Genomic DNA, 22,882 nt, shown 5'->3' with positions numbered 1-22,882 from the left:
TAGCTTAAATTGTCTAGTAGAACTGTAGAATGATCTTTGAGCGCTAGTAGCATGGTTATTCTGAGGGAAGGCAATGGCAAGCCACTCCAGTACTATTGCCTAGAAAATCCCATGGATGGAGGAGCCTGGTAGGCTGCAGTCCGTGGGGTCGCTAAGGGTCGGACACGACTGATTGACTTCACTTTCACTTTTCACTTTCACACATTGGAGAAGGAAATGGCAACCCACTCCAGTGTTCTTGCCTGGAGAATCCCAGGGATGGGGGAGCCTGGTGGGCTTCCGTCTATGGGGTCACACAGAGTCGGACACGACTGAAGTGACTTAGCAGCAGCATGGTTATTACATCTCTAAGTGTGGAAGCAATTTAAGCATGTGTGACTTATTAACTGTTATGTGAACACAAAGCCATAGTTAGGAACAGAATGCATCGTGGGAAACCAAAAGTCATGTGCTGTTTGACCCCCTTGTGGATATAATGCTAACTGATAGGTATGGCAGGCAGCAATCAGTGTCTGGAAACTGATCTTCGCTACTGATTTGCCTGAGCCACATCAGTTTTAGTTATTCATCTGGATTGATCCTTGGCTTTCCCCCCCCCCACACTTGGGCTCTAGGAATGCATTTTCAGTGATTAAAATCCCTTTGGAGATTTCTCATCAGTCCTAGGAAAACTGGTATCTCAGTTCAAATGAGATGGTATTAAGGAAATGAAGAGAGTAAGAATTTGTATTGCGTGAATGTTTCTTATAAAATTTTGTCCCGAAAGAACCTTTGTGATATTTGACTACTAAGTTTAGTTTCTGTGTTTTTGTTAAAGTTTTGATGATGTTGGTTATTGATTGATTAATAAATTTTTGTAGGGATTAAAATAGTAATTTAAAGTCAATTTAATGTTTACGTCATATTTTAGAGATGCCTTTAACATTTTTCAAATAGAATTTTGTGAGTAGCAGAAAAGGCCATAATATTTAGTCATTACTTGCTGAGCCACCCTGGGGAAGTTACTTAACCTCTCAGAGAATCAGTTTCTTCATTTATAAAATAAGAACCCCTACCTGTTTTGAAAGGTTATTACGTGGACCAAATGAGTTAAATATGAAAGGATGCAAATGAGTGCAAGTAAGTTGGTTACTACATTTGACTATATTTTAAAAATAGAACAGAGAGTTTGAATGACCAGCATTAAAATCTGAACAACTCTGACCCCAGAATTTATGTTTTTTTTAGTTAGCTAATTATCACTACTCAATTTTCTTAGTAATTTTTTTTATAAGGTAAGGGGCATATATAATAGTAACATTAAAAAAAAGAGTAGAAAGTGTCAGAATTGAGCCCAAAATGAGTGTTTTTGAAGTGCATCTGTGTTAACTCAAAGAATGATCGTTATAGCAAAAGATATTTAGTGTTATTTGCATTTTTATGAATTACAGAAAATAATTCAGTGTAATACTGGAACAGTATTCACTGATTTTTAAGAAGTGGGAGGTATGTTTTTCCCATGTCTTGTTGCAGGGATCCTCAACCCTTCTGATTGATTTCTTCTTATCCTAATCTTATTTTCTACACATGATTGATAATTTATTTCTTGTACTTTATATTACCTTGTTGAAAGTGTTTTTCTTATGCCTTTTAGTACCTACCATGGCTCTTTATAATTAGCTAGTTCTTATTTTTTTAATTTTCTTAACTTTTTAAAAAATTGTTTCATGGTATATACTTTTTACATATGCTAATCTGCTAGCTAGTATGGAGTTCTTTTCATTGGCCCTTTCTCTCCTGAGAAACTTCTAGAATGTGGGTGGGTCCCTAGTTCTTGTCTTGATATCATCTGACCTCAAGGTTATAGTACTTTTAGTACTTTCTTGAGGCGGTATAACCCAGAGAATACTTGAGCCCTAGGTGGATTGCTCTGCCTGTTTCATTCCTGAGGAAATCTTAAAACTAATAAAAAGATGCTATGAACAATGATTAATATTTTCAAAAGAAAGTGATAGGAAGTCTTAACACTGTAGCCCACCCTGTTAACCAGTGGTATTACTACAATGGGGAGGCCTGTTTTCTTTCCTTTGCTGCCCAGTTTTTCATTTCTCCTTCAAATTATTCAAATATTAAAACTAATTTTTTAAAATTATAAAGGTAATATTGGATTATTGTAGACATTTATATTTTACTGGAATGTATCAAGCAGAAAATAAACTATTTTTTAACGTTCTCTTTCATTTTGCTTTTTTTGTACAATTACGTGCATTTTTTTCCTTAAAAATTAGATGGTACTCCGGATAGTGTTTGATTTTTTTTTTTTTTTAATGTTGTGGAGGTATATCTTAAACCTAGGCACTGTGCAAAGTGTTTTCTTTTTGCCTAGAATGCTTTCTCTTTGTCTCTCTTGTTAACTTTCACTTAGAATCCAGGTGTGAAATTGGACATGAACCCCTACCCCCAGGGTGAATGAGGTACTGTACTTTATTCCTTTAGCTCTCTGTACTAAACCTCTGGGAACTTGTAGATTTGATTTGTTTCTATCTACTAGTTTTCCTAACTCGGACTATGGATTCTTTTAGGGCAGCAATTTAATCTTTCATTATATCCCTATACTTTAAACGTCTGAATGAGTTAATGCGTAAGTGAATGGTTTTGTTTTTGGTTTATAAATAATATTAAGTAGCTATCATTACTCCCTGTTTTACAGATGAGGGAGCTCAGAGTCAGAAAGGCTGAACAATTTTGCAGGTCACATAAATAGGAGCCTGGGGATACTGGAAACATTCAAATCCAAGTCTTTTCTACTGCATCACACTCCCAAAAGGAGTAACAGCTAGTCAGTTTTGGAACCTGAGTAATTCAGGCTCTTAGAATTCAGAGTATCATGCTTATCTTAAAGCCTTGTTGTATTTTTCAAAATCTGTTTCGTTTTCTGTCCCTAGATATCAAAAAGTCCTGTGATAAACTGTGTATGTGCTTTTTCTCTTCCCCCTCCTCCACCAGAAAAAAGAACATTTTAAATCTCAGATAAAATGTTGCATTTTACTTCTTCAGCATATGTTCTCAGTTTCATCATTTTTCGTGTGTAGTCATTATTTTAGTTAAAAAACGAAATACACAATTCTGTTTTATTCATTTTTTAGTTACTTGTCTGATCCTATTATTTCAAAACACCAAAGTAGAAATACTATCATGGCCATCTGAAAATTAGTATTTCAAATATAGCTCTTGGTGCAGGCCTGGTCCCCTGAGATTAGGGACCCTTTGTGTTTTATTCAGTGCCCAGCTGGATTTCTTTTAACTAATTATGACTAGTAGGATCTCTCTGGTCTTCTCAGTTGTCATAATGATTCTGAAGTGTGGTAATTTCAGTTGTTAGATTTGCTCTTTAGGTCAGCCAGTCATCCTGTTAAGAAGGTTTATTTATAATCTAGGCTTCATTTAATTTCTTTCAGTTTATTCAGACTTATAGTTTTAATTTTTTGCAGTCTTTGTGTTAATTACCTTTATTTTTCAGTTGCCTTAATGGGGCAGTAATGGAAATAACAGTGGGCAGAGAGACCCAGATTGCTATCCATTCATTTTGACCATTGGACATCACTTCTCTGAATCTGTTTTTCCTACTCAGATGTGGAATTAAGTTAATTATATATAAGGATCCTTCCAGTTCAAAAGTTTTATAATTTAACTCCTTGGAGTTTTTTTTTTTACAAAATAATACAGAAGTTTGTATTATGCAATATATAATAAAATATCAAAAGTATGTATTAAAAATATTCTATGAAATTAATGCCTTATTAAAAGCCATTTTTTGATTAAAATTCAAAGCATTCTAATTTCAATTATTTAACCAAATTTCTCTTTCTGGAATATAATGACCAACAAGTAACAGAACAAGTGCTTTCTGCAAGCATTTGTTCTGTTACTTGTTGATAGAACAAATCTGAAAGCACTTGTTCTGTTACTTGTTGGTAGAACAAATCTGAAAGCACTTGTTCTGTTGCTTGTTGATAGAACAAATCTGAAAGCACTTGTTCAGTTACTTGTTGATAGAACAAATCTGAAAGCACTTGTTCTGTTACTTGTTGGTCATTATATTCCAGAAAGAGAAATTTGGTTAAATAATTGAAATTAGAATGCTTTGAGTTTTAATCAAAAAATGGCTTTTAATAAGGCATTAATTTCATAGAATATTTTTAATACATACTTCTGATATTTTATTATATATTGCATTATATTCACGTGTAATTCTAATATAGAATTTTTTTAAAAACTTAGAAATGTAATTACTGAGTATAGATAAGAGCTCTTACGTTTTAAAAGCTCACCTTTAAGAAATTCCAGCTTTAATCAAAGAACATGGGTTGAAGTAAACATTTATACCACTTAAAAGTCCTGAAGTTTGATTTAGAAGAAACTATTATTGCAAGAACTGTGCTGATAAAGTCTGGAAGCCTGCTAATGTTATTTAAAGGAGAAGAGCATGTTCAAACTCAAAAATATTGTTATTGCCATTGTGTTGATAGAATCTATGTTCCTCTAGTACATTTTTTTTAATTTTTATTTTTATTGGAGGCTAATTATTTTACAATATTATATTAGTTGGTTTTGCCATACATTGACATGAATCCGCCCCGGGTGTACATGAGTTCCCCTTCCCGAACCCCCCTCTCACCTCCCTCCTCCCCTTATCCTCCCTCTGGGTCATCCCCGCATACCAGCCCCGAGAATCCTGTAACATGCATCGACCCTGAACTGGTGATTTGTTTCGCATATGATAATATACATGTTTCAATGCCATCCTCCCAAACCATCCCACCCTCACCCTCTCCCACAGAGTCTCAAAGACTGTTCTATACATCTGTGTCTCTTTTGCTGTCTCGTATACAGGGTTATCATACTATTTTATAATCAAATTTTTATTGATTTTAGCGGAATGAATTTTTGAATGGGACTACCTAGAAGTTGACTAATTTTTCTGTTGTATAGGGTGAAAAGCAAACTTGTGAAAAATTTATTTAATAGTTTACAATGCAAATTTTCAAGGGGGGGGGAATTTGAGAGTAGATGAGCCTTGTTTTAGTTGCTTAATTAATGATTCTGTGTTTTAAAATAATTACTGTTCAGTTCAGTCGCTCAGTCGTGTCCGACTCTCCGCGACCCCATGAATCACAGCACGCCAGGCCTCCCTGTCCATCACCAACTCCCGGAGTACACTCAAACTCATGTCCACAGAGTCGGTGATGCCATCCAGGCATCTCAATCTCTGTTGTCCCCTTCTCCTCCCGCCCCCAACCTTTCCCAGCATCAGTGTCTTTTCCAGTGAGTCAACTCGTCGCATGAGGTGGCCAAAGTATTGCAGTTTCAGCTTTAGCATCAGTCCCTCCAATGAACATCCAGGATTGATCTCCCTTAGAATGGACTGGTTGGATCTCCTTGCAGTATAAGGGACTCTCAAGAGTCTTCTCCAACACCACAGTTCAAAAGCATCTATTCTTCGGCGATCAGCCTTCTTCACAGTCCAACTCTCACATCCATACATGACCACAGGAAAAACCATTGCCTTGACTAGACGGACCTTGGTTGGCAAAGTAATGTCTCTGCTTTTTAATATACTATCCAGGTTGGTCATAGCTTTCCTTCCAAGGAGCAAGTGGAAATGATAAAAAGTTTATATAATTGTTGGTGCAGATGGTAAAGAATCCACCTGCTAATGAAGGAGACACACACAAGAGGCGTAGGTTCAATCCCTGGGTTGGGAAGATCCCCTAGAGGAGGAAATGGCAATTCATTCCAGTATTCTTGCCTGGAAAATTCCATGGACAGAGGAGCCTCTCAGGCTACAGTCCACAGGGTCACAAAGAGTCAGACAGAAATGAGTGTACATGTGCACACCTGCGTGCACACGAACACACACAGACACACACACACCTGAAAATCAAACATTTTTTCGAAAATTTGTTTTCATTATTTATCTGGGTGTACACACACATCCATCTTAGTTGCAGCAGGCAGGATCTTTGATCTTTGTTGCTGCATGCAGGATCTTTAGTTGCAGCATTCAAACTCTTAGTTGTGGCATGCGAGAACTAGTTCTCTGACCAACGGTCAAACCTGGAGTCTTAGCCACTGGACCATCAGGGAAGTCCCTAAACATCATTGTTTTTATAAAATGAAGTAGACAGGGGTCCTAAGATTTCAGTGTAAGACATACTTGCTGGAATATTCAACTTTAAGCAGTAAGGGTTTTTTGAAGAAAGATTATTTTTTGTCCTTTTCTTACTGCTTGATTCTTAATAAAATTTATATAGTCACAAAAAAGACAAATCTGACAGGTTTCTATAAGTGGGTAATTCTAAAAATTCATATCAGAGAACTCCTATTTTCTGGGTAAATATTACTGTATATTGCAAGTTCTAGGGTAGTTAGCTTTTTGTAATTCTTGAGATGGTAAGGAAATGAGGAAAAGAAAATTGATAGAATAGAAAATGCCACTGAAGACATCAACTACCATCAAGTGTAAACCCTTCTTATAACATTTACTTGGTGGAAAATGATAATAGAAGCCCAGTTTACACAAGACAGTTTTTTTGGGAAAAAGGCACAAACTATTATAGATGTTAATATGCTGTATTTTATGGCTTTTTTCTTTGTGATGTATATATATTTTGGGAGTACTAATTATATTTGTGTGTAGGCCTATTTAGGAATGCCCTCTTGTGGAGAGGATGAATTACAAACTAGGATTCTAGGATATCAGTGTCTCTGAAAAGTGAAAGTCGCTCTGTTGTGTCAAATGCTTTGTGACCCCAAGGACTATACAGTCTATGGAATTCTCCAGGCCAGAATACTGGAGTGGGTAGCCTTTCTCTTCTTCAGGGGATCTTCCCAACCCAGGGATCGAACCCAGGTCTCCAACCCAGGTCTTCCACATTGCAGGTGGATTCTTTAAGAGAAGCCCATCAGTGTCTCTAGGTAACAAAAAACAAATGGCTTTTAAATTGAATCATCACCTGCTTTGACTTTAATATTACTTGTATTATTTTAGTTCTATGTAGTTAATTGCTTAGAAACACAACTAGAGTTGTGTGAAATAGCTGAAAGAATTTGCTTGATCTTTTGTCCCAATCCAGATGCAAATGAAAAGTAATCAGATTAAGTTGCCATTCTTCCTGACCATCATGACAGTTGCGCAGGCCACAGTGATTTGGATAGATCAAAATTGGTTTGTGGGGGCTTCTCCGATGGTCTAGTGGTTAATACTTCCACTGCAGGAGGCATGGGTTCTATCCCAGGTCTGGAACTAAGATCCCACATTTCATGTCGTGTGGCAAAAAAAAAAAAAAAAAAAAAGGTTTTTGAGGGGTCTTGTAAAAGATATTTGGCAATAAATAATTTGTTTTAATAAATAATTTTAAAAAGTCATAGTAGATCATTTATCCCCAGATCCTACCTAAATGTTGGATTGTAGTTCTTCAACCTGTGTTTCCTAGGAAAACAATCTGATAGAAACATTTTCCTCTGTGAATTCTTCTGATATTGCTTATAGGTTCAGTTCAGTTCAGTTCAGTCGCTCAGTTGTGTCTGACTCTCCGCGACCCCATTAATCACAGCAAGACAGGCCTCCCTGTCCATCACCAACTCCCGGAGTTCACTCAAACTCAAGTCCACAGAGTCGGTGATGCCATCCAGCCATCTCGTTCTCGGTCGTCCCCTTCTCCTCCCGCTCCCAACCTTTCCCAGCATCAGAGTCTTTTCCAGTGAGTCAACTCGTCGCATGAGGTGGCCAAAGTATTGCAGTTTCAGCTTTAGCATCAGTCCTTCCAGTGAACACCCAGGATTGATCTACTTTAGAATGGACTGGTTGGATCTCCTTGCAGTCCAAGGGACTCTCAAGAGTCTTCTCCAACACCACAGTTCAAAAGCATCAATTCTTCAGTGATCAGCTTTCTTCACAGTCCAACTCTCACATCCATACATGACCACGGGAAAAACCATAGCCTTGAATAGACGGACCTTTGTTGGCAAAATAATGTCTCTGCTTTTTAATATACTATCTAGATTGGTCATAGCTTTCCTTCCAAGGAGAAGGCGTCTTTTAATTTCATGGCTGCAATCAGCATCCGCAATGATTTTGGAGCCCCCCAAAATAAAGTCTGACACTATTTCCACTGTTTTTCCATCTCTTTCCCATTAAGTAATGGGACCAGTTGCCATGATCTTTGTTTTCTGAATGTTGAGCTTCAGGCCAACCTTTTCACTCCTCTTTCACTTTCATCAAGAGGCTTTTGAGTTCCTCTTCACTTTCTGCCATATGGGTAGTGTCATCTGCATATCTGAGGTTATTGATATTTCTCCTGGCAATCTTGATTCCAGCTTGTGCTTCTTCCAGCCCAGCGTTCCTCATGATGTACTCTGCATATAAGTTCAATAAGCAAGGTGACAATCTACAGCCTTGACGTACTCCTTTTCCTATTTGGAACCAGTCTCTTGTTCCATGTACAGTTCTGACTGTTGCTACCTGACCTGCATACAAGTTTCTCAAGAGGCAGGTCAGGTGGTCTGGTATTCACATCTCTTTCAGAATTTTCCACAGTTTACTGTGATCCACACAGTCAAAGGTTTTGGCATAGTCAATGAAGCAGAAATAGATATTTTTCTGGAACTCTCTTGCTTTCTCCATGATCCAGCGGATGTTGGCAATTTGGTCTCTGTTGCCTCTGGCTTTTCTAAAACCTGGTGAACATCTGGGAGTTCACGGTTCACATATTGCTGAAGCCTGGCTTGGAGAATTTTGAGCATGACTTTACTAGCGTGTGAGATGAGTGCAATTGTGCAGTAGTTTGAGCATTCTTTGGCATTGCCTTTCTTTGGGATTGGAATGAAGACTGACCTCTTCCAGTCCTGTGGCCACTGCTGAGTTTTCCAAATTTGCTGGCATATTGAGTGAAACACTTTCACAGCATCATCTTTCAGGATTTGAAATAGCTCAACTAGAATTCCATCACCTCCACTAGCTTTGTTCGTAGTGATGCTTTCTAAGGCCCACTTGACTTCCCATTCCAAGATGTCTGGCTCTAGGTCAGTGATCACATTATCGCGACTATCTTGGTCGTGAAGATCTTTTTTGTACAGTTCTTCTGTGTATTCTTGCCACCTCTTCTTAATATCTTCTGCTTCTGTTAGGTCCATACCATTTCTGTACTTTATCGAGCCCATCTTTGCATGATATGTTCCCTTGGAATCTCTAATTTCCTTGAAGAGATCTCTTGTTTTTCCTATTCTGTTGTTTTCCTCTATTCCTTTGCACTGATTGCTGAGGAAGGCTTTCTTATCTCTCCTTGCTATTCTTTGGAACTCTGCATTCAGATGCTTATATCTTTCCTTTTCTCCTTTGCTTTTCGCCTCTCTTCTTTTCACAGCTATTTGTAAGGCCTCCTCAGACAGCCATTTTGCTTTTTTGCATTTCTTTTCCATGAGGATGGTCTTGGTCCCTGTCTCCTGTACAATGTCACGAACCTCCGTCCAGAGTTCATCAGGCACTCTATCTATCATATCTAGTCCCTTAAATCTATTTCTCACTTCCACTGTATAATCATAAGGGGTTTGATTTAGGTCATATCTGAATGGTCTAGTGGTTTTCCCTACTTTCTTCAATTTAAGTCTGAATTTGGCAATAAGGAGTTCATGATCTGAGCCACAGTCAGCTCCTGGTCTTGTTTTTGCTGACTCTATAGAGCTTCTCCATCTTTGGGTGCAAAGAACAGAATCAATCTGATTTCGGTGTTGACCATCTGGTGATGTCCATGTGTAGAGTCTTCTCTTTTGTTGTTGGAAGAGGGTGTTTGCTATGACCAGTGCGTTCTCTTGACAAAACTCTATTAGCCTTTGCCCTGCTTCATTCCGTGCTCCAAGGCCAAATTTGCCTGTTACTCCAGGTGTTTCTTGACTTCCTACTTTTGCATTCCAGGCTCCTATAATGAAAAGGACATCTTTTTCAGGTGTTAGTTCTAAAAGGTCTTGTAGGTCTTCATAGAACCGTTCAACTTCGGCTTCTTCAGCGTTACTGGTTGGGGCATAGGCCTGGATTACTGTAATATTGAATGGTTTGCCTTGGAAACGAACAGAAATCATTCTGTCGTTTTTAAGATTGCATCCAATTACTGCATTTCGGACTCTTTTGTTGACCATGATGGCTACTTCATCTCTTCTAAGGGATTCCTGTCCACAGTAGTAGATATAATGGTCATCTGAGTTAAATTCACCCATTCCAGTCCATTTTAATTCACTGATTCCTAGAATATCTGTGTTCACTCTTGCCATCCCCTGTTTGACCAGTTCCAATTTGCCTTGATTCATGGACCTAACATTCCAGGTTCCTATGCAATATTGCTCTTTACAGCACCGGACTTAGCTTCTATCACCGGTCACATCCACAACTGGGTTTTGGTTTTGGTTTTGCTCTATCCCTTCATTCCTTCTAGAGTTATTTCTCCACTGAGCTCCAGTAGCATACTGGGCACCTACCGACCTGGGGAATTCCTCATTCAGTATCCTATCATTTTGCCCTTTGTTACTGTTCATGGGGTTCTCAAGGGAAGTATACAAGTGGTTTGCCATTCCCTTCTCCAGTGGACCACATTCGGATGTGGTCCATGTGATCAGATCGACTAGCTTCCTGTGATTATGATTTCAGTGTGTATGCCCTCTGATGCCCCCTCACAATATCTACTGTCTTATTTGGGTTTCAGCTACCTTGGGCGTGGGATATTTCTTCACAGCTGCTTCAAGGAAGCGCAGCCACTGCACCTTACCTTGGATAGGGGTATCTCCTCAAGGCCACCCCTCCTGACCTTGAACGTGGAGTAGCTCCTCTCAGCCCTCCTGCGCCCGCACAGCCACTGCCTATTGGACGTGGGGTAGCTCCTCTCAACCGCCGGCCCTGGCCTCAGGCGTGGGGTAGTTCCTCACGGCCGCGCCTCTTTGCATGGTCGGTTGCACTGGGGCGGTGTCTCTTGCGTCTGTGCTGCCGGGGCTGGCGTATACTTTGGTTTTTATTTATTCATTGATTCAGTGAACCAGTATTTATCAAGAACACACAACATCTCTTCTGCTGGTGATCATTAAGGATGATTTACAAAATTATCTTTTGTACTATATTGTTCTTGATTTGGTGGTAATATATTGATGTGTGTCCTATGTGATGGCAGGTACACAGACACACACGTGTTTCTCTCTATGTATCAGTTCAGTTCAGTTCAGTCACTCAGTCGTGTCTGACTCTCCGCGACCCCATGAATCACAGCACGACCTGTCCATCACAGGCCTCCCTGTCCATCACCAACTCCCGGAGTTCACTCAAACTCATGTCCACTGAGTTGGTGATGCCATCCAGCCATCTCATTCTCTGTCGTCCCCTTCTCCTCCCGCCCCCAACCTTTCCCAGCATCAGAGTCTTTTCCAGTGAGTCAACTCGTCGCATGAGGTGGCCAAAGTATTGCAGTTTCAGCTTTAGCATCAGTCCTTCCAATGAACACCCAGGATTGATCTCCTTTAGAATGGACTGGTTGGATCTCCTTATAGTCCAAGGGACTCTCAAGAGTCTTCTCCAACACCACAGTTCAAAACCATCAATTCTTCGGTGATCAGCTTTCTTCACAGTCCAACTCTCACATCCATACATGACCACGGGAAAATCCATAGCCTTGACTAGATGGAGCTTTGTTGGCAAAGTAATGTCTCTGCTTTTTAATATGGTATCTAGGTTAATTTCATGGCTGCAATCAGCATCTGCAGTGATTTTGGAGCCCCCCAAAAATAAAGTCAGCCACTGTTTCCACTGTTTCCCCATCTATTTCCCATGAAGTGATGGGACCAGATGCCATGATCTTTGTTTTCTGAATGTTGAGCTTCAAGCCAACCTTTTCACTCTCCTCTTTCACTTTCATCAAGAGGCTTTTGAGTTCCTCTTCACTTTCTGCCATAAGGGTAGTGTCATCTGCATATCTGAGGTGATTGATATTTCTCCCAGCAATCTTGATTCCAGCTTGTGCTTCTTCCAGCCCAGCGTTCCTCATGATGTACTCTGCATATAAGTTCAATAAGCAAGGTGACAATATACAGCCTTGACGTACTCCTTTTCCTATTTGGAACCAGTCTGTTGTTCCATGTACAGTTCTGACTGTTGCTTCCTGACCTGCATACAGGTTTCTCAAGAGGCAGGTCAGGTGGTCTGGTATTCCCAGCTCTTTCAAAATGTTCCACATTTTATTGTGATCCACACAGTCAAAGGCTTTGGTATAGTCAGTGAAGCAGAAATAGATGTTTTTCTGGAACTCTCTTGCTTTCTCCATGATCCAGCAGCGGATGTTGGCAATTGCCTCTGGCTTTTCTAAAACCTGTTTGAACATCTGGGAGTTCACGGTTCACATATTGCTGAAGCCTGGCTTGGAGAATTTTGAGCATGGCTTTACTAGCGTGTGAGATGAGTGCAATTGTGCGGTAGTTTGAGCATTGTTTGTGCTCAATGTGTAAGTGCTCTATGTATAGCACTTATAAAAATTGGCATTGTAAGTTTGTAACTAGATAGATTTTAGGCCCTTTTGTCAAGAAGAGAATGCAAATTTTCTTTTTATCTAAGAATTTTTAATATTCTACTCTGTTTACTGTTTTAATAATTAGGTTTTTGTGAAACACATCAGTAACTTTAACACTAGCTTAGATAAAAAATGGAAACCACTTTTGTTGTTTTATTGTCTCATTCCTTTCTGCATTTGTCAACCATCTTCAAAAATTGTGTTGTAAAAATGAGTTGTTGCATTGAATTTTGAGTACATAGTTTAGTTGTTTAGGACATGGTATATAAAATTATCATTAATTTTATACTCTTGAAAACCAATTAGCTTTTTTAGGGAAAGAGTGCTGTTTTAATTAAGCAAATATGTACTCTTAATCCTAAAGGGGCTTAAGTGGGAGTTTTATGGAAGTAATACCTTTGTTTGCATTCTTATCATTTATATAGAATCTAGATTCTCTGATACTTGATCAGTTTATCACTGCTGATTAAGTACTAGTAGAATTTAGCCATCATCTTTGTACTTCTTTGGGTTTTAGGCATGCTCATTTTTGCTGTTTTGTAGCACTTATTTGTATAAGATTAACAGCTAAGCAAATGATTTAATCAAAACATGTAAAAGTAAGTTAAACTGCCTTGTCATTTACATGTTAATATTTGTTTAAATGGTGCTTAATTCTTTGTAGCTGTTTCCTAAATTTCTTTGAAGTATTAAATATTTAAAATCTTATTTTCCTTGTTGTGTACTTTAAAATTGTACTTTGTTCCATGTTGGAGCAGTTTGGTAATGTTTTTAAACCAAATTTGTTTTCCTGTATTATATTTATGCCTTTTAGGTGGCAGCCAATGCACACATTCCTCCAGACTACCTCCTTAAAATTTGTGAGCGGATTGGTCCCTTACTAGATAAGGAGATCCCTCAGAGTGTTCCTGGGGTACAGACATTACTCGGTGTTGGTCGGCAGTCTCTGTTAAGGGATGCCAAAGGTAAGATTTTTACAGTTTTTAGAGAAAGAAATATTTTTATGTGAATGAAATGTTCCCAGGCTTTTCTAAATACTAATTTTCTTCTAGTGTTTCTTATCTTGCCAATCTTGTTTTTATTTTCCTAGTGTACAAGTAAATTTCTAGAGGCCTAAATGGAGCCCTTTTCTGTAAAACAGTGAATACTGTAGAGGTAAAGAATATAAAATCTCTTTGTAATCCTGTGGAATAGAGTTCTCAAAAGATCACTGCTCTGATTAGTACAGTATTAATGTGTAAAATATTCTTTCATTACATTTTGATGTTCTTAATCTTTGAGTCTTGTTATTCTAATCACAAGGGGTATTTCATAACAGGTAAATTAAAATTATGATCTGTCAAGATGTTTATATTTAAAGATATTTAAACAAAAGTATCAATCCATCATTTTTCAGTAAGAGTTTCTCTACTTTACTGTTTTTCAGTCTTTTACAGATTTTCCCCAAAGCTGTTTTTTAATTTATTAATTGATTTATGGCTGCACTGGGTCTTTGTTGCTATATGCAGGCTTTCTCTTGTTGCAGTGAACAGGGGCTCCTCTCTAGTTCTGGTGCTTGGATTTCTTATTACAGTGGCTTCTCTTGTTGCAGAGCACAGGCTCTAGGCTCTAGGACTTCTGTAGCTGTGGCATGCAAGCTCAGTAGTTGTGGTACACAGGCTTAGTTGCCCTATGGCATGTGGAATCTTCCTGGACCAGGTATTGAATCTGTATCCCCTGCATTGGCAGATGGATTCTTAACCACTGGACTACCAGGGAAGTCCTCCCCAATGTTTTCCATGGAACCCCAGTATGTAAATTATATAGACAGAATTTTCTGAACATTTAGGTGTTAAGGATGCTTTGTGAATTAAGTACTTCAGGTCTATCTAGCAACCAATTTATTTCTGTTTTGCTTTTTTAGCATAATGTTTTTAAAAATCCTAATTCACAAAGATAAATACATGGTTGCATAAATGATACCAGTTTTTTATTATCTCATTTTATAATTTAAGGAAATTCTTCAATTTGTTTAGCTTGACATCTTTCGGGAGATGAGTAGAATACTTTTGTTTCAAAGTTGAATTATTAGGAATATTTCATATTTGCTTGAATTTTGACATAAACATTAAAGACAAAAATCACAACTATTTTTACTCAGTTTTCATCTGATATATAGTGTTGTTACCTGTTACAGTACTGGCAGTCACTCCATAACATGAGCCTACACAAAGTATAAATTTCTGAATTTTACCTGGCATACTTGTGCTGTATTCATTTCCTTGCTTATATAGTTTTATATGAGTAGACATGTGTAAGCCTAAAGATCCAGAAGGGGACCAATATAAACTTAAAACCTTATTAATCCATGACATATTTACATAAGATTCAAATATATGTGTAATAAGATCTTTGATTCTAGATTATCACAGAAAATAAAATATCCTGATGATAACATGAAGGCATTTGTGTTTACCTGTCATAATATAGATTATAGCATGTTTAAATATATAAGTATGTTATTTTTTTATTGGTTTTAATAATTTTAAATGTATTTCAGCAAATGAAATTGAAAATAGACATTTGCCTCTGAGATACAGTTTAAAACATATTCTATGCCTTGACTAACTTTTGAATCTTTTGGTATAGACTGTAAGAGTACACTATGGAATGGCTCTGCTTTTGCAGCTCTACATAGAGGCAGACCTCCAGAACTACCTGTAAATTATGTGAAACCTCCAAATGTGGGTGAGTAATGTCCATGTGAGTTATAAACACATTCTTGATTTGTTCCTTCCTGAACTTATTATAAAGCCAAAAATAGGTACCAGAATTAAATTTGAAATGTAAATGAACTGCTTACATTTTGAAGTGTTTCATGGTTGGTCTAGAATTTTTTAAAGCATTTTTATAGTTTTGTAAAAAGTGACTTTTTAAAATTCATTTTCTTTCTTCCCCTCCCCCTCCCTCCCCTGCTCCCCTCCTTTTCCCCTCCTCTGTCATCCTCCTCCCTTCTTTTTTCCCTCCTCTCCCCTCTCCCTCCCCTCCCTCTTAAGACCCCTCCTTTTTCTCTCCTCTCCCGTTCCCCTCCCTATCCCCCTTCCACCTCTCCCCTCTCTGCCTCCCCCATCCTCCCCTTCCCCTTCCACTTCTCTCCTCTCCTGTCCTGTCTTTTTATTTCTTCCTAGCAGAAGCATTTCCTTTTTTATATACTTCAGGTGTTTTTAGCCATATGGAAGTGTATTTACATATTTCTGTGCCAAGCTCAAAGATTTTACAGGGAACTATGTAAAGACAGATTTTAGAAGGAAACAAAAGTATATTTTTCTTATATCTGCTTGCCAAACTTATAATGATGTAATAAGTTTTATCTTTATTAAAAGAAAGAAACATCGCCCTTCACATATGTAGTTTACTGAAATTCATATGTCCTTTTCATATTATCCTGGGTCATCTCTGGCCAAAACATTGTAAAGAAATGCTAGTAGTGATTCCTGAGAAGATCTAGCTAACAAAACCATTTATACTAAAGTTAATTCTTGCAGACTGTATAGAACCAAGCAGATAGATGAGTAACTGTCACTCTTTTTTCCTATTTTCTCACTCTTCTGAAAAATTAAATTATTTTATTTAGTGCCTAGTACCTAGAGAATATGCCTTAAATTTGAATTGAAAAATAAGAATACATAATTAGCTTATAGAACTTATTTACCCAAAGAGGTTAAATAAATTTAGACTAGAAAGTTTTTTAAATATTTAGATGAAGTCATTGATAAAAGATTCATAAGCATTATTAAGATAATTTTGGATTCTTTGATCTATATTGCCAACAGTACTCTTTGATAGCCTGGATTTTACCAGAAAAAGTAGACTACTAGGTTGGGTCTAATTTGACATGGTGTTTTTAACACTTTTTTTCATTTTCCGGGGTAGTTTGTTCACCATACAGAATTTTCTGGTGTTCACTTTTCCCTTAAGCTTTATTGATAATTAATTGATTGAATTAAATTGAGATAGCTTTTATTATTCATGTATTTATTTATGTTCAAATGATATAATAGTTTTAGCCACACTATCAATATTGTTTATATGCTTTATGCTTCCCTCAGTGGTCACATGTGAAGTGCTGAAGAGCAGTCTTTAGAGTATTAGGTTTTCAATATTTCTTTATTCTTTTCTTTCCTTTTAAAAAATTCTAATACTGCACATATGGATTTGAACTTCTGTTGGTTTTTTATACTAATTGCATTGATTTAATCACTTTGTTGTGCTGTGATTCATGGGGTCGCGGAGAGTCGGACACGACTGAGCGACTAAACTGAACTGAACTGAATCACTTTGTTATTCATAATTTTAATTGCTTAGGAATTTTAGTGTCCCTGTCATTGGTGTTTTCACGTTCTTAAATCAGCCATGTTATTTGGGGAGGAGCTATTAGAATAGAGATAGTTCAAATATGATATGTTTTCATGTAGTATGTACTAGTCAAGATACTTAAGTTCAGCATATTTAGAATTCAGAACCTGATAAAAACTCGAGGGGGTTGACTAGGAAGTAAATAAGATGAATAGAAGATCTTTTAAAATTTATCCTTTGAAATAGTTTTCTCATGGTGGGGTATAGTTTTTTCCATAGCTACTTTTAAATCAGTTAGTTTTATAATTCCCCTATGTAAATAAAGCTTAATCATGAAAGTAAGTCTTTAAGACTTACTTAAAAGGTTTTATAAAAGTATCTTAGCACTAGAAACAACTTTTATTAATATTATTTCTTATCTTGGTCAACTAAATGTGAAAAACACTGAGTTTTAAAAAAATATGGGAAAAAATGACTACATATAGGACTGCTTATATGCTAAAATGCCTTGTGAATCATCTTTGGGAGAACATTATCTAAGTAATTTGACAGTGGAAATCCTTTTCCCTGTAACATTCTGAAAGTTTCCTGGTAACAAATTTGGGAAACTGCGTTCTAAATCCCTATTTACAGAAGAAAAATCCATAGCCCAGAGAAGTATGTGGCTGGCATACATTATACTGCTTGTCTTTCAGTTTATTTCTGAACCATTTCATGAGGCGTTCCCTGACAGTCCAGTGGTCAGGACTTTGTGCTGTCGCTGCCAAGGTCCTGGTTCAATCCCAGCCCAAAAAAACAAACCAAAACCAAACAGATGTTACCAATACTTTGTAACAGATCTATACTTACAGCACTCAGAAGATTGAGAATTAGCCACATTACTTTTATTTTTTTTTTTAAGTCAAGTACATTACGGTGTATGTATGATTCACATAAAAAAGTTCTCCCCTTTTTTTTCTTTTGGTCCCTGCCATGAGGCTTGTGGGATCTCCACAACCAGGAATTGAACCTGGCTGGCAGTGAAAGTTGAGTCCTAACCACTGGACCACCAGGGAATTCCCAAGTTCTGCCTTTTTAAGTGTGCAGTTCAATGAGTTTTGACAAATGTATACATTTATATAACCACCACTAGCACAATACAAATATAGAACATTTGTATCACTCCTTAAATTTCTTTCGTGCCTCCTTAGAGTCAGTCCCCTATTCCTCAATCCCTAGAAACCACTAATCTCTATCACTGTTCCGTTCTGTTCCATCACTCAGTCGTGTCCGACTCTGCGACCCCGTGGACTGTAGCCTACCAGGCTTCTCTGTCCATGGTATTCTCCAGGCAAGAATACTGGAGTGGGTTACCGTTTCCTTCTCTATCACTGTACTTTTGCCTTATTTAGAATGTCATCTTGCAGTTATACAGTAAGTAGCCTTTTGTGCTTGTTTGATTTCGCTTAGATCGAATTCTTCTGATTCATGCATATCATTTCACCAAGTTGTATTCTGTTGTATGGATATAATACAGTGTTTATTCATTCATCAGTTGATGGACATTTGGGTTCCGTATTTTGGCTGTTATAAATAAAGGCCTATAAATATATTGTACACATTGTTTCATGAACATCTATTTTCATTTCTCTGGGTAAATAGCTAGGTAGTGGATTATTGGATCATATGGTAAGTGCAGGTTTAACTTTAAGACACTGTCAAATTATTTCGATAGTAGCTATTTCATTTTGTATTCTACTAGCAAGGTATAATTTTAGAATTAGAGTATCAAATTCTATTGAAAAAAGTGATGTAGATTTTGTTTGGGATTACTTTGAAGCTATAGATGAATTTTGGGAAAATTAATATCTTAGCAACATTGAGCCTTCAATTCTAGGAACATAGTATAATTCTCCATTTATTTAGATCTTTTTAAATTTCTCACAGCAATGTTTTGTGAAATTTTCCCCTAAGAATTTCCTGGGTTTCTGATGATATTTTAAGTTCTGTATTTTAAAATTTCAGTTTTCAGTAAATAGAAAATATACATATGTGTGTGTGTGTGTACACACATCACTAAATCAACAATTCCACTAACTACATCAAATGGCCTCTACTTTTTTGAGATTCTTTGGGATTCTCTACATGAATGATCATGTTTTCTGCAAATAAAAACAGGTTTACTTTATCCTTTCTAATCTTGTTTGCCTTATAGTGTTTTTTTTTTTTTTTTTTTGCCCATTGAACTGCTAGTACCTCAAGTACACTGGTGAATTGAAGTGATGAAACTGGATGTCCTTACGTTGTTGCTGATCTTATAGGGAAAGTGGGCAATCTCACCATTAAGTATGATTATAGATGCTCTTTATCAGGTTGAGAATGTTCCTTTCTATTCCTACTTTCTTTAGAATTTTTATTGTAAATAGATATGTCCCATGTTTACAATTTCATTCAGTAATGTTAGAATTTTACTAGTCATTTCTTGGCACTCATTTTAATTGACATTTTATGTAGAATAGTGCTATCCAATAGAACTTTCAGTGATAATGGAGATGTTCTATCCTGTGATATCTAAAACAGTAACCACTAGTCACATGTGGCTATTGTATCTGAGGTCTAAGTTTTTGTTTTTAATTTTAGTTATTTTTTGGGGGGCTTTTCTCTAGTTGCAATGTGCAAGCTTCTCATTGCAGTGGCTTCTCTTATTGTGGAGCACTGGCTCTAGAGCACATGCTCAGTCGTTATATAGCACATGGGTTTAGTTGCTCCGCAGCATGTGGGATCTTACTGGACAAGGTATAGAACCAGTGTCCCCTGCATTAGAAGGAGAAATTTTTACCACTGTGCCACCAGGGAAGACCCTAAGTTTTTAATTTTATAAAATTTTAAGTCAGTTTGACATTCTGTAAGCACATATAGCTAATGGACAGTGCATATCTAGACATATGTGGGAACCAATAAGCAGCCCTCTGAATAGGTGCATAATTTGTTAGTAATCTATTGACTAATATTCACTCTACATACTTAACCTGGAGTGTTTCCAATGTTTGTACTTAGAAGCTGAGTTTAACTTTTCCTATTATGAGTTTAGTAATTCAGTTTAAAAATCACATTGTGCCACTTTTTTTCCAATGAGAGTTTTACAGTTGTCTTTGGCCAAATCCAAGAAATTTTTACCTTATCTGGACTCTCTACTATATTGGGTTATGTATTCAAATGTTTCCATCTTCTGTGCAGTTAGCAACATTATTTAGTAATTTAATGAAATGGAGGGGAAGGAGCATGGAATGAAATTTAGGAGTTACTTCCCACATACTCTTCAGGCTAGCAACTGTAGTACTTTAAATGTATGTGATTTAAGTGCACCAGGAGTAAATTTCCAAATTCCTTTAGGGCAGGGACAGTGCCTATATTTACATTATTATAGGTCTAAGCTCCAGTCATTCTACCTCATTAGCTGTATGCTTGACTAATCAAGTTGATTTTGCTTTGTGTCAAATTAAATCAGAGGAAGAAACTTGAACTGAATTAAAAATAGTATTTTTTCATATTAAGTCTCTGTCTTAATCTTTTTTAACCTTTTTAAAAATTGAAGTATAGTTAGTTTATAATGTTGTATTAGTTTCAGGTGTATAGCAAAATGATTCAGTTATATGTATTTTTTACCTACTTCTCAGATTCTTTTCCATTATAGGTTAAGATACTGAATATAGTTCCCTGTGCTATACAATAGGTCCTTATCTATTTTATAAATAGTAGTGTATATAGGTTAATCCCAATCTCCTAATTTTTCTCCCTTCCTGTCCACTATCCCTTTAGGTATTCATAAGTTTCCTACGTCTGTGAGTCTTTTTTTGTTCAAAACAGTGACCTAATGCCAGTCAAAGAAATCTTGGGGCATATGTAATTAATATTTGTAGTATTGTTTGAGATCTTGCACTCTAGTCACTACGTATTTTTACTTCTTTATCCCTTAACTAATACAATAATGTAAAGTAAGTAGCCTCCAATTAAAATAAATAACAAAATTAGTAGTTGTCTTGGAAACTGTGTAGTGGTCACACTAAAATTTGAAAATATAATTTCACACCAACATAAATCTGCTATGAGCTAGTTTTTCAGTACAGAAATAATTTAAAAAATCTGTTTCATGTCTGTTCAAAATCGGTATTTGGAAGAACTAGTATTATAGTTATTACCCATCATGGTAAAGATTTCAGAAATTGTCCTAATTATCACATTCTGAACAGTTTTCATAAAATTATAGAAATATCAGAAAGATAGCTTGTTCATTTTAGTTTGCGGCTTAATGTAATACCCAAGGAACAAATGTACATTCTTGTATTTCTAAACTGAGTGAAGAGAATAATGCAGTAACACTCTAAACCTTTTTTTGTTTTACCACTTTTATCTTTAGTACAGTTGACATATAGCAGTGTTCTATAATTTGCATACTAGGCCTGTAATTTATACCTTGCACAGCTCAGGAGACTTATATTAACTGTATATACAAATTAATATTTATTTGTTTTCATAAGCTTCCATTTTGCATTGATTGGCTCTTGACTTATTGGCCATTGTATGGTTATATGTAACACTTAAAGCCAGAATTCACTTGGAGGTGGGAAATCTGCCTCTTGTTAATATGTAAATATAAATTGAAAGAAAGGAGTCTAATTTATGCCTTCTTTGGCTGAGGTGACAGGGTTTCTGCCAGGAATATTTGTCATCCTTCCTCTCTGATTTTGTGTAGTTTTCATCTCTTGCCCATGGATCACTCTTCAGCTAGGCCTTGCTGTTTGTTGCTTGCTTCCCTCCACTTCATCTTCCTCCTTTTGGTGCTTGATAATTGTGCATGAAGCAAGTTGCTTCTAAAGTTATTACCTTTTTTTTTTTTAATATCTGGAGAGGAGAAAGGGATTCTTGTCACACCTGCAAGTTATTCAGTTCAGTTCAGTCGCTCAGTCGTGACCAACTCTTTGCGACCCCATGAATCACATAACGCCAGGCCTGCCTGTCCATCACCAACTCCCGGAGTTCACTCAAACTCATGTCCATCGAGTCGGTGATGCCATCCAGCCATCTCATTCTCTGTCGTCCCCTTCTCCTCCTGCCCTCAATCCCACCCAGCATCAGAGACTTTTCCAGTGAGTCAACTCGTCGCATGAGGTGGCCAAAGTATTGGAGTTTCATCTTTAGCATCAGTCCTTCCAATGAACACCCAGGATTGATCTCCTTTAGAATGGACTGATTGGATCTCCTTGCAGTCCAAGGGACTCTCAAGAGTCTTCCCCAGCACCACAGTTCAAAAGCATCAATTCTTCGGTGATCAGCTTTCTTCACAGTCCAACTCTCACATCCATACATGACCACGGGAAAAACCACAGCCTTGACTAGACGGACCTTTGTTGGCAAAGTAATGTCTCTGCTTTTTAATATGCTATCTAGGTTGGTCATAACTTTCCTTCCAAGGAGCAAGCGTCTTCTAATTTCATGGCTGCAATCAGCATCCGCAGTGATTTTGGAGCCCAAAAAAATAAAGTCTGACACTGTTTCCACTGTTTCCCCATCTATTTCCCATGAAGTGATGGGACCAGATGCCATGATCTTTGTTTTCTGAATGTTGAGCTTCAAGCCAACCTTTTCACTCTCCTCTTTCACTTTCCTCAAGAGGCTTTTGAGTTCCTCTTCACTTTCTGCCATAAAGGTGGTGTCATCTGCATATCGGAGGTTATTGATATTTTTCCCGGCAATCTTGATTCCAGCTTGTGCTTCTTCCAGCCCAGCATTCCTCATGATGTACTCTGCATATAAGTTCAATAAGCAAGGTGACAATATACAGCCTTGACGTACTCCTTTTCCTATTTGGAACCAGTCTGTTGTTCCATGTCCAGTTCTAACTGTTGCTTCCTGACCTGTATACAGGTTTCTCAAGAGGCAGGTCAGGTGGTCTGGTATTCCCATCTTTTTCAGAATGTTCCACAGTTTAT

General features: G+C 37.2%; 1 protein-coding gene across 3 annotated transcripts in view; it reads left to right on the top strand.

Moving 5' to 3' along the window:
* Nucleotides 1-22,882, top strand: part of BRWD3 (bromodomain and WD repeat domain containing 3) — a 165,964-nt gene that overhangs the window by 5,572 nt on the left and 137,510 nt on the right. For 2 of the 3 annotated variants that reach the window (XM_055393949.2, XM_055393953.2), the window contains exons 5-6: nucleotides 13,393-13,543; nucleotides 15,207-15,305. In XM_055393949.2, coding sequence (XP_055249924.2) covers nucleotides 13,393-13,543; nucleotides 15,207-15,305 — 250 coding nt within the window. Of the gene's footprint in view, nucleotides 1-13,392; nucleotides 13,544-15,206; nucleotides 15,306-22,882 lie in introns of those variants that run through there. The other variant, XM_088834049.1, reaches the window with a different exon arrangement.

The sequence above is a fragment of the Moschus berezovskii genome, chromosome X (genome assembly GCF_049115385.1).
Source record: "Moschus berezovskii isolate FMDL1 chromosome X, NW_MosBer_1.0, whole genome shotgun sequence".
Classification (NCBI taxonomy): domain Eukaryota; kingdom Metazoa; phylum Chordata; class Mammalia; order Artiodactyla; family Moschidae; genus Moschus; species Moschus berezovskii.
Note: the sequence above shows the minus strand (reverse complement) of the source record. Positions and strands in the feature narration are given on the sequence as shown.